This window comes from Culicoides brevitarsis, chromosome 3 (assembly GCF_036172545.1).
Source record: "Culicoides brevitarsis isolate CSIRO-B50_1 chromosome 3, AGI_CSIRO_Cbre_v1, whole genome shotgun sequence".
In the NCBI taxonomy this organism is placed as follows: domain Eukaryota; kingdom Metazoa; phylum Arthropoda; class Insecta; order Diptera; family Ceratopogonidae; genus Culicoides; species Culicoides brevitarsis.
This window is the reverse complement of record NC_087087.1, coordinates 15,757,157-15,770,236: the sequence shown is the minus strand read 5'-3', so window position 1 is coordinate 15,770,236 and position 13,080 is coordinate 15,757,157. Positions and strand designations below refer to the sequence as shown.

The 13,080-nt window shown below is 24.5% G+C and overlaps 1 protein-coding gene across 4 annotated transcripts in view; it reads left to right on the top strand.

The window, feature by feature from the left end:
- The window catches only part of LOC134834318 (serine/arginine repetitive matrix protein 2), a 144,669-nt gene that overhangs the window by 115,670 nt on the left and 15,919 nt on the right, over positions 1 to 13,080 (top strand). For all 4 annotated transcript variants that reach the window (XM_063848938.1, XM_063848940.1, XM_063848939.1 and 1 more), the window contains exon 2: positions 10,286 to 10,406. In XM_063848938.1, coding sequence (XP_063705008.1) covers positions 10,286 to 10,406 — 121 coding nt within the window. The remainder of the gene's footprint in view (positions 1 to 10,285; positions 10,407 to 13,080) is intronic.

Below are 13,080 nucleotides of genomic sequence, written 5' to 3'. Positions count from 1 at the left end.
ACGAATGCCTGACATGTGTGGTGGCTACCTCTTTTTGCAATCTCATCGTTATTGATGCGCCTTGACTCAAAAAAAAAATGCGTTGCTATAATTGAGTCATTTCTACCTGACTGAAGAGCTTATGTTGTCGTCGCGCATTGTACGTACAACTTCCCATTAAATGAAACTGCTATAGAGACTTGCCTTATAACAAGTCCTCATAAAATGAAGAAAAAATTTTAAAATGTCACCTGGGGCAAAAGTTTTAAATGTGTTTTGGTTTAAAATCTTTAAAATGTGCATTGGGTCAAAAATCTTGAATGATCATTGGGACAACTTTACTAAAATGACTATTAGGGCAAAAATACTGAATGTGCATAAGGAAATTTTTTAAATGTGCAATAGGTCAAAATTTTCAAATTTGCATTGGGTCAAAAATCTTGAATGTGCAGTAGGCAATTTTTTTAAATGCGCATTAGATCAAATTTTTAAAATCTCATTGGGTCAAAAATGAAGTTATATAAGGGCAAACATTTCAAAATGTCACCTGGGGCAAAAATTTTAAATGTCTTTTAAATCTTTAAAATGTGCATTTAGTCAACATTTTTGAATGTGCATTGAGTAAACTATATTAAATGGCAACTGGGCAAAAATACTAAATGTGCATTAGGTCAAAGTTTTCAAATTTGCATTGGGTCAAAGTTTTTAAATTCGCATTGGGCCAAAAATCTTGAATGTGCATAAGGGCAAACATTTTAAAATGTCAACTGGGGCAAATGTTGCATGTATAATACTTTAAAAATTTAAAATATTCACTGGGACCAAAAATTCAGCTGAAATTGTGAAGTTTTTTGAACTCAAACCGATTCGTTAAATAGAAAGTTCTACGTATCTGCATCCGAACTGACATTACAACCACTTAACAACAACCATAGTAAATACATATAAAAATTGTCTTGTTTTTGTTTGTATTTATTTTTTTCCACTGAAAATTTGTTTTTTAATGCGCTGTGTTGTGTGTATTTTATTTATTATCTAGATATGTATCTGACCATTTTGTGTTCGAGTCCATCAGATGTGCAGTGTCATTGTTGCCTCTAACAAGGATATGTATTTACCTTAACAAGACTCTGCTGTTGTACACAAACACTTTAGGCTTCTGGTCTCGATTGAGTTTGATCAGTCATTGAAAAATATTATTATGTGTGTTGGCTGCTTGGATGATTATTATATTATTTATATTTTTAAACAAATATAATGAATAAGTGCTGAGTGAAAATTAAGTGTTTCAAGAGAATGATTACCCTATTATTTTTTTATTCAGCTTTTTTTGATGGATTTACAAGATGCTAAATAACAATGAAAAGAAAACGAGTTATTTCAGAAAAAAAGTATCAGGTCTATTAAGTCTTCAGACAGAGGTGAGATCTTCAGAAGTAACGGTCGGAAATGCCAAAACCATTCATGAAAAATTAGTTTTTTTAAATCTAGGTATTTTTATATTTGACAACATTTAAAAAGACGCAATTTAAGAAGAAATTTTAATTTAAAATTAAAATTTAAAATTAATTAATTAATTAATTAAAAAATTTAATTTAATTTAATTAATTAAAAAAATTAAAAAATAAATTTAATTAAATTTTTTTTATTAAAAATTTATTTTTTATTTAATTTAATTTAAATTAGATTTTAAAAATGTGTTTAAAATTGCGCACTAAAATGTATGAAACAAGGGTTTATAAATTGTTTTTTTTTAATTTTCTAATGAAAAATTTTAGAAAATTTAAATTAAATGAAATTTTAAGATATTTTCAGATAAACGTTAAGAAAAATAACATTTTATCAATTATTTTTTTTTTTAATTAAATTGAATTATTCTTTTTAAATATTAAAAAATTTAATAAAAAAATTAAAAAAAATAAAATTATAAATTAAATAAAAAAATTAAATTTTAAATAAAATAAAAAATTTAAAAATTTTACAAAAATATTAAAAATAATTTTAATTTAATTTAAAAGCTAAGAATTTTAAAAAATTAACTTTTGATTCGCAAAATTTAAAAACGTGCAAAAATAAAAAAAAATTGCATATGAATCTCAAAAATTTGGATCAAAAATAAAAAAAAATTAAATAATTCAATGATTTTTTCTACAATTTTTTTTATTATTTGAAAATTAAATTTAAAAATTTATCAAACTTTCAAAAAAAAAAAATAAAAATTTCTCTAATTTAAACTAAAACATAGTGGTTCATTGTAACTTTTCCATTCAATGCCATATTAAATCCAAGGGCATGTCTTGTCAATCACGCCTTGTCTACACATTCTCTTCTCTCGCATGATATCCATCAGAAATTGACTACTGAACTTTTCCCTCCCAATCCCATTATTTCTTTTCAATTTTAATCAACGTACCAAACAAAACAAACACAAAATAAAAAACGGTGGCAATCTAATATTATTTATAATAATATTTATTTGTACATCGTTCATAATCACAACAACAGCAAAAAAAAACATAAATGATCATATAATAGAGAAAGAGAGATGAGATGAAAATATCAATTTTTATTAATTCAACGATTCAAACTCAAATCATGAGCAAATGTATTATATGCGATGACGACGATGATGGGATGATTGCTGTGTGTGCTTGAGCATTTATGTTTTTATATCATTACTTCATTCAAAAATATTTAAAAAATTATAATTTGTATTAAATTACTGCTGGAGCAAAAAAGAAAAGTTTTTTTTTTCAATTTAATAATTTTTGTCGTTTGTTAATTGTGCAAAGTTGAAGTTGATTTGAATCAATAACGGAGTTAAATTTATGATATTTATTTATTTGTATTTTATTTATTTATTTATTTTTTTAATTAAAATTAAATTATTTAATATTTAAAAAATTTGTAAAAAAATAAAATAATTTTTAAAAAATGTGAGAATTTAAGAAATCAAAAGTTCATCAAAATTTTTAAAAATAATCTTTAAATTAAATTTAAAAATTAATTTATTTTTTAATTTAATTTAAAAATTATTTTAATTTTTTTTTTAATTAAAATTAGTTTTTTATTAAATTTTTATTTTTATTAAATATTAAATTAATTAAAATTAAATAAAAATGACCATTAAATAAAAATTAAATTAATTTAAATTTTTAAATAAACTAAATAAATTTTATAATTTTTAAATTCAATAATAAATTGACATTTGAAAAAATTATTTTATAACAAAAAATTTCAAATAAAAAAATAATATTTTCAAAATATTTTTTAAAATTAAAAATAAAATTTTAAAAAAATTCGTTGTTAAAAAATATTTTTTTTAATAAATTTAATTAATTAAAATAAATTTTTCTAATCCAAAAAAAAAATTAAAAAATTCAAGGTCGTCATAAATTTCTTCCTCAATGACTTGAATTTAATCCTTTGTGCTTTATGCCTTTTTTGATGCATCACCAACTTTAACCTTTTACGAGAAATTTATTTTTATCACTGCCGCATTCACGAACGAGCAACAAAAAAAAAATCGTCGAGAACGAGTCTGCGACGCATTTTGTGCAATTTGTATCATCATCAGGGGTAATAAAGTATACAAGCAGCAGTCATTTTAGATTATATGTTTTGTAATATCATTATTCACGCATCTTTATGTCATGCGATGCCGTATCTAATTCACTCCTCCTCAAGAGCACATCAAACTTCACAAACACTTGTTTTTTCGTTTTGTGGCTACAAAAATATCTCTTTTTGCGAGATTTGCATCCATCAGACGGCAGTGCGATGAGAGATCAAGCGAAGATGATGAATGAAAAAAAAAAGTTTCTTCACTTTATAAAATATTCAACAGAGGGATTTCGTGGAAAATTTTTTGACAAGACGATGAAAAGTTAACAAGGACTGGATTTCCTTCGAGTTTTTCCTTCTTTTCATCTCGAGGATAGGAAAAATAAATAATAGAAATAAAATTGAATAAAATCCCCAAAAATATTGCAACTAATGCCCCTTGTAAGTGATGAATTTCGTCGGTAAATCCACAGAACCACTCTTCATCGCAAAATAATAACAAAAGGGAAGACGGATTACTGTCACTTGCAAAAAAAAACTTTTTTTGCAAAGATGGTCAATGTCTTGTAAGAACCAACCCTCGGATACTTTGCGACGAGATATATTGACAGTAATTTTATTTTCAATCAACACATTGGGCGTTATTTGTATCCAATTCATTTCGATAAATGACACAATCATCCCGAACAAGTAGCAAGGTACGCGTCATTTAGCTCTTACAATGAGCGGAGGTTGTTGATATTTGATGACATCGTCAAGTTCAAGTGTTGTCAGTCGTGACAAAGAGCGAGAAAAGGAGCTCTAATAGATGAAAAATGAATGAAAATTAGATTTTTTGATGGAAATTTTAGTATTTTTGTTAAAAATTTTTTAAAAAGTATTTTTACGAAATTTGGTCTTTTTTAAAAATTTGATAAAAATTAAAAAATTTATCATTTTATTTTTTTTACGATTTTAAAAATTTTATTAAAAAAAAATTTTAGAAAGATTTTGTTAGAAAAATTTTTTTAAATTTTAAAAGAAAATTTTTAAAATTTTAAAAATTTTTTTATCATATTTTTTTTTAATTTTTTATAAATTATTTTAGTTCAATTAAACAAAAAAAATAATTTATTTTTAAAATTTAAATCAAATATTTAATCAAAAAATTTTTAAACTTTATTTTAAATTTTTTTTTACAATTTTTATTTAAAAAATTGAAGTTTAATAAACATTTTTAAATATAAAACTCGATAATTTTCAATAAATTTTTTTTTTTAAATTTAAATTTTTAAAAATAATTTAAGTCAAAAAATTAATTTCAATACAAAAAAAATAAAAATTTAAAAATTCTCATAAAATAAAAATTATTTTTTATTTAAAATTGTTAAATTAATTAATTAAAAAAAATTTAAATTTATTTAAAAAAAAATAGAAAATTTTGCAAAAATTAAATTATTTTCAAATTTTAGGCGATGTAAAAAATCAATTTTCGACAAAAATCTATAAAAATTTATCGAAAACCCGTCTCCCCTAACATCATCGCGATGACATTCGATACACTTCTTTTGATGCAAATACTTGAATGCCCCACACTCTATCACTCTTATATCAAAGAAACGACATCGACGACGACATATCAAATCATTTTCAATTTCGCCACATTCAATAGCGTCTTCCTCTTACGAACCTACTTACGTCGGAACATGAAAAAATAACATTTGCTCGGATATAAAAGGACGTTGTTGCGCCAAAGACGGCGCGCGATTATGGACCGTTCGTTCAAGCACCTCTCTACTGCAAATTACATCACACACGAACACGGTCTCCTCAAAAAAAAAAAAGGAAAATTATTACTATTATTATTACATTAAAGTGTCTAGCATGGCTTATGGTTGACTTGACATGGAGAGAAAAATTGGATCAACGCTGCTGATGAGAGAGAGAGTAAATCCACGTAAAAGTACCTTTTTTTTGCTCCATCTCGATTTCATCTTAATTCATCTCGTATCGGGTGCGGAGGAATATGCGATGAATGAATAAATAAACGGTGCCACGTTAGATGGAAACGAACATAATGAAGTGAGAAGATACCTTTTTTTGCTCGTTTTTTTCTGATCGTTGGCAATTTTTCTTGTTGATTCATCTGCAAAATTACACAGGAATTTAAATCCAAAGTCAAAATGTCATCCCTTTCAAAAAAGAATCAATCGGATCTAACAAAAATAAACATTCAGTTGATTCCGTTTAAAAAACGATGTACCCTTAAGACATAATTCGGATCTCAATTATTTTACACACCACATGTCAATTCATCGGAGGAAAGTTTGTTATTTTATCATTTGTCGAATTTAAATCTTCGTTCAATGTGATGGAAGGTTATCTAAAAATAGTTTGAGCGTATTTCGAACGAATTTTTATGAAATTCGAACTTTTTTAGGGCTTTTAGAAGCTTTTAGCTCTACTTTTAGATTTTTTTCAGCTCTCGTACAGTTTTCAGCTCTTTATTTCAGTTTTTAGTTCCATACATTAAAATTTTTGCAACGTGGAGCTCTTCAGATCTTTTCAGCTCCAAGTTTTCAGCTCTTGAACAGCTTTCAGCTCTTGTTTCAGTTTTCAGCTCCATAAAATTTAGTTTTTAAAACTAACAAAAGACGTCTTTTTGACAAACAAATCTACTCTTAAAACGTAAATGAGGATTTAGAAAAGAGCTGAACAAAAAGCTGAGAAAAAACTAAAAGGCCTGAAATTTAGCTCTTTCTCAGCTTTTTGTTCAGCTCTTTTCTAAAACGAATATCGGTAACCAGAAGAGTAGATTTTTTTTTGTTAAAAAGACGTCTTATGTTAGTTTTAAAAACTAACTTTCATAGAGCTAAAAACTAAATCAAGAGCTGAAAGCTTTACAAAAGCTAAAAACTTAGAGCTGAAAAAATCTGAAAAACTTCTCGTTGCAAAAATTTTCACGTATGAGGCTCGGAATGTCTGTCTGAAAAACAAAATTGACTATAAACGTCAAAATTTGAGAAAAACTAAGACCTAAAAAGTACTTAGGTCTGAATTTTTCTCAGCTCTTGACGTTTATAGACTTCAGAAAGACATTCCGAACCTCATACATCAAAAAAATTCGCAACGTAAAACATTTTCTCTCCATTACGAGTCAAAGAGCGATCAAAAATCTCACATCTCCCATTAAAAAAAATAAACCATTGGATTACAATCTCTCATATATGATACAATTGTTAAAATGTTTGAAATTCAAACCCTCACACCTTTTATCGCGTTAATTGAACGAACGCCATAACAACCTCGAAATTCGGCAGTAAGGAGATTATTTTTGTATTTTAATTATTAACCACTGATGAACTTGCTTCTCTCTTGTAAATCCATTAGAGCTGCAAAAAAGCATTCCATTAGTCAGAATTTCCATCAACAAACACCCCACCTTCGCCTGTCTCCTTGTTTGCACAAGTATAACTAGTTAATTTAAGCTTCTGCATCATTTCACGTCGAGAGATATTATCCACAGCGCGCCGATATAACGTTATGTTATGTAAATAAATGTCACACAAATTTATCGAGCGCAGCTTAGGACACAGAAAAACATTACGTAAATTATTAAATAAACACAACAAACCTCCGTTTCTCCATTCATGATGATGATGATGTTGATGTCTAAATCTAGTTTTATTGCATTGATGAATGAACAGCTGATTGAACATTTTATATCTATTGACATGACTTATTATTGTCGCATATTTGTACGAACGAGAACAAGGGTGGGATTAATATTTTAACAAGTTATTTACACACGAAGGACTTGCTAATTTTTCGATCCCGTACCTTCCATAGGGGTTCATAGACACAAAAAATTCAAATATTTACTCGCAAGAAAAAAAAATGATTTCCAACAAGATGTTCTCCCTCGATTTCTTGTTCCTTTTTAAATCATTTCTGTAGAAAAACGTGAAATTCATGCCTGGTTTTCTGTTATAACTCCCGTATAACAGTTCATTCATATACACAAAGAGTTCATCCACTCTTCAAAAATATGATACGAAATTTATATTTAGAACATTCAGATGTGAATTTGCCATTCACCGAAACGGACGTGAATTTTATCGTCGCATGAAATCGTCAAAACTGTCATAATTATCAAATAAATTACACAGAAAAAAACATGAATAGTAAAATAATTAAATGGGATTAACTCGGATCCGGATACATTACTCAAACCGAGTTTGATTTCAAATAATTACAAAACTAGTGAAGCGCAAATTTGGCGTTATTAATTATTTATTGATAGCATTTTTCGGGCCAACATGAGTAATATGACAACATATACATATCGCTAAATTAAGCGGTTTATCATATCAATCGTATTAAATGCTTATATGTTAAATAAATTAAATAATGTTTATCAGTGATACATGAAAAAAATGTCAATGGCTATGAAAATGTCATTTAAAAAAGAAGAAAGTGAAAATAAAAAATATTTAAAAAAAAATAAATGAAAATCTCGTGTTGCAAAATTAAATAATAATAAATATTATGATGAGCAGATGAATATAATTAATCTTCATAAAACGCGCGAAAAAAAAGAGTGAAGTGAAATTCTCTATTTTTTAAAGAGAATTTATTTATTTAAAAAAAAAATGAGATATAAAATATTAATGAGAATTTAAAAAAAAATAAAAGAGAAAATATTTATTAAAAATCAAAATAAAAGCAAAATAAAGTCAATAAATGTTAAGGATAATAATTTAAAAAAAAATAAAAATATATCAAAATGTATTGTCTATACAATAGCAGTAGTAACACCGTATTGTTACTGTAAGGATCAATTTTTTACTAATTTAATTAGATTTTTTGTTTTTACGGTTTTCGGGAAAGCAAAATGTTTGAAAAGTTTAAGAAATTTGATACAAAATTAGATTGTTGTTACTATATCAGTTCACGTTTTGTTTACTGAGACTTGATACTATAAATCTCTAAAATTTTAGCTTATGATAAATAAGATAAGATGCAGTCTAGTAACAGTCTAGTTTTGTCATAAAAAATGATTTTTTAAGTTTCTTTGATGATAAATTGTTTCTTGTGATTTTTAAGAGGGTTCGAGGAATTTTAAATTCTGCCATTTTTGTTCGATTTACGTAATTTTTCCCTCTTTATTTTCATTGGTGATACTTTTGAATTTAATGGATGTGAAATTTGTCACCATGTTTCATGATTGAAATACTCTCAATGAGAATCTTGACAAATTTTATGAGATTTGAACGTCTTCAGGATTTTTTTCTTGGTAATTTACTTCAGGGTCTGAGAATTCGTTGAATAATTTTTAAAGTTTTAATTTTTAATCATAAATTTGTTTTAATTTTCGCTTGGTTTGGATAAAAAAAATATTTTTGCTTGGTTTGAATTAATTGGAATAGATTTTAGGCTTTAAAAAGTCTTTTTGGCAGAAATCCTGATGAAGAAATCGGTTTTGATATTTCTTCGATTTCATTTTTTGACAACATTTTATTCCTCTTTGAAGTTTTTTGTAGGATTTGAGCTTTGTTTACTCCTAAAAAACAAAAACAAATAAACATTAAAAGGGCTTTTTCTTTATCTTAAATGCGTTGAGCAAAATATTAACTAAAACTTACCTTATTTCCAATTTATGAATGATTTTTCTCTCCATATCCATAAACTTTTTAATTTACTCCATTTATAAATTTATTTGAAAAAATGCCGTCGCTAAAATTTTATTTCAAAATTATTTTTTTAAAAAAATAAAAAATTATTATTATTTATAAATTATTATTATTATTATTATTTTTTTTTTTTGATAAAATTTAATTTTAATTTTTTTTTTAATTAAAAATTAATTTAATTTAATTTTTTTTATTTTAATAATTTAAAAATTATTTTTTAAAAAAAATATAAAAATCAATTAATTAATAATTAATTTAATTCTTTATAATTTTTTTTATTTTTAATTTTTATTTTTTATTTAGAAAAATATTAAAAGTTTAAATTATTTTAAAATTTGAAAGTTATTTATTTTTTATTTAGAAAAATATTTATAAATTAATAATCAATATAAATAAATTAAAATATGTATTTAATTTTATTTTATTTTTAAATTATTTAAAAAAATATATATAAAAATTATTTAATTTAATAATTAATTTTATTATTTATGAATTTTTAAATTAATTTAATTATTATTTTTTTAAAAACTTACCTTTCCTTGCGAACCGTGATCCTTTCCAAACTAATAAAATCCTGAAATAAAAAAATTCCAAATCACTCTCAATTAAAAGAAATCCCTAAACGACGAATTAAGTCAAGCAACAAACGAAAAATACCATCAGATAAATTGCAATTTTTACTTCCTCATTTATTCATAAAGTCACTTCTCGCCAGTGCATTCAAACGAGAAACATTTCATTTTCCAAATTGAATTAAAACAATTTTGCAATTTTTGTTAATTGCTTTCGATTTTTCGTGCATCATGTAAACTTTTACACCTTTGTGACATCCCGAAACTGTGCATTTAACATGACATCCCGTTTTTGCATCGTTTTTACTTATTAATAATAAATAATGAAAATTAACAATTGCAAAATCATAATAATTATAATTACTATTTTATTTTGTGTTATTTTGTGGGCACCTTTCGCACTCACTCGGGATATTCCAAAATGAAAACCGCAAACCTCACAGCATTCCGGAGCAAGAAAATATTTACAATTTATTTTTTTTCTCTCTCTATTTGCAGAAATATGGTAACAAATACGAGCCCATGGCAAACTGTACAAACAGGAGGTGGTGGTAACAACGCCACGTGGTTTAATCGTAACAACCAACAGATTTCACCAACATTTATTCAGTCACCAAATGTGAGTAAACATTTTTTTTCGCATGCAAAATTATTTATTAGATTTAGGAAAAATAAAAAAAAAAATTGGAAAAAAACAAACAACTTTGCATGAAAATGAATTTAATGGCTCATATATTCATGTTTTAAATGGCCATTAAATGCAATCATTAAAATGTTCAATTTAGACACTTATCCCGCCGATGTCGTCTTTTGCACATCAAAAAGCAGCAAGTAGCAATGATATGGCAATAAAATCAGATTTATGAATGGAAAATGTCACAAAATTTGATGATGTTCTGGTCTGATTAACTCGTACGCACAAATTTGATGCAAATTTATCTTCATTTGAATTATCTGAAGTTTATTTTTTTGTATAGTTGAAAACTTTTCCAAAGCTAATATTTAAAAAAAAGTCAAATAATGATAATTTTAATCCAGTTTTAATGATTAGATAATGAAGACTTTTTAAACTTTAAATAATCGCTCAACTACTTTTTTGCTTGGAGAAAGACATTTATTAGTTTTAAGTGAAAACTTTTCTGCTTTGGTAATAGAAAAACATGGAAATATTATGAATAAATTCATGTAAAATCTAATCAAAATTTAAAAATTTTGTCTCGAGGCGTGCAAAAATATTGATTTTTTATGGAAAAGTTTTCTTGTTTTATTATGTTTTGTAATTTTGACAGTGAAAATATTTTTACATGAAATTTATTAATTTTTTTATAAAGATTTTTTTAATGGAAAATAATTTTTTCTTAAATAAATAAATTCTTATAAATTAAATACATCTCTAAAAAAATATTTTTTAATCAAAAATCGATTAAAAAAAAATAAATATTTTTTATAAAATTATTTTTTTAAAATGAAAACTGATGAAATATTTCATAATTTTAATAAAATAAATTACAAATAAATAAAAAGTTTTAAATAAATTTTTAATTTATTGATAAAAAATAGAGCAAATTATTAAAATAATTTATTAATAATTTATTTTTATTTAAATAATTTATTAATGATTTTTAATTTATTTCATTAAAAAAGTTCAAATAATTAATTTTAAATTTCGAAGTTATTTTTTTATACTTAAAAGTTTTTAATTTTTTTAAATAAAATTTGTCATAAAATATTGAAATTTTAACAATTTCAATTTTTTTAATATATTAAATGTAGTTTGCAAAAAAAAAATAATAATTATTTTTTTATTAATAGCATAAAAATTTAATTAATTTATTTTAATATTTTTATTCATTAATTTTTGGATTAAAATTTTATTTAAATTAAATCGTAATAAATCAAAATTATTAACAAAAAATAAAAATATATTTATTTTAAAATAAAAAAAAATGAAATAAACATTTTAATAAATAAAAAAAAAAATTAAAATATTTTTTTTTAATAAAACAACATTTTTGGAGAAATAAATTATCATTTCTCATCAAATTGAAATTATTTAAAAAAAAAATTAAAATCAATTATAACTTTTCGTATTTAATATATTTATTTCCAGAAATGAAGATTTTTTTAAAATTTCTCCGTACTAAAAAAAATCGCAATTCAAAATATTTCAATTACTTCTGTCACTTAAATGATAAAACCTCAATTCATTCATGCAAAAAAAAAAAAATTAACACCAAAAACCAACCTAATTTTTGCCAAAAAAAAAATCCTTATCACACCAAACCATAACAATAACTTCCTTTTTACATCCGTTTCCTATCAAAACACTCTGCATGCCAATCTGCCTCCATACAATAACATTTTACTTTTTGTTCCGACGGACAATTCATGCGATTCCACAAAAACAGATTAGACATTAATACGCTTTGTCTGTATTTGTACGTTGACTTAAGGATTTCTCGGGCTTAGAATTGATCATCGAAATGTATTGGAATTCCATTTGGCAGAATGCGGATTAAATTTTAAGAGCCCAAATATTTGTCCTTTTCAGATTTAAACTGAAATGGAATTAAATAGAGTCGTCTAATTTTTTTTCTCCTCTAACCGTATGTCGAAAAAAAAATTATTTCAACGTCTGGTTGGTTGTTTATCGATCACTTACTTGGCATTACGTACGGTAATGAGGGACTCAATTTTTATTTTCAAAAAAAAAAATAACAAATGCGTTAAAATACCTGGGCGAGCATTCTTGCCATTGAAGTATTAACTATTATTTTGAAAATATATTAATATAACAATAATAATGCTCGGTATAATGGATTATCGGATTCAGTGTCGATTCCTGAGCAAACAGAAGGTGATCAATAACAACGACGACGTACATATGGAGAAAAAATAGAGGAGTGATCACACTGGTTTGACAGGATTTAAAAATCATTAACACTCTGTGAAATTTATAATGGGCCATTGTGTTGAGCAGTGTGTTAAACGAGAAGTTTTTTTTTTGTTACATTTGTATTTTAATGTACTGCAGAGTTTATTAAACAGACATTTATTTCCATTTCACTCTGTTCATAAAATTTTTGAAATGAAGAGGAAATGTCTAAATTAGGCAATTACAATTTTTGAAAATGTTTTAAATTTTTTTTCGTTATTTTTTTTTTAATTCCAAAAATTATTTGAAAATAAATAATTTTTTATGTCCTTTTTAAAACAATTTTTTAAAAATATTTTTCAATAAATAACTCTAAAATATTTTTTTGAAATTAAATATGTGATAATTTTTTAATTAA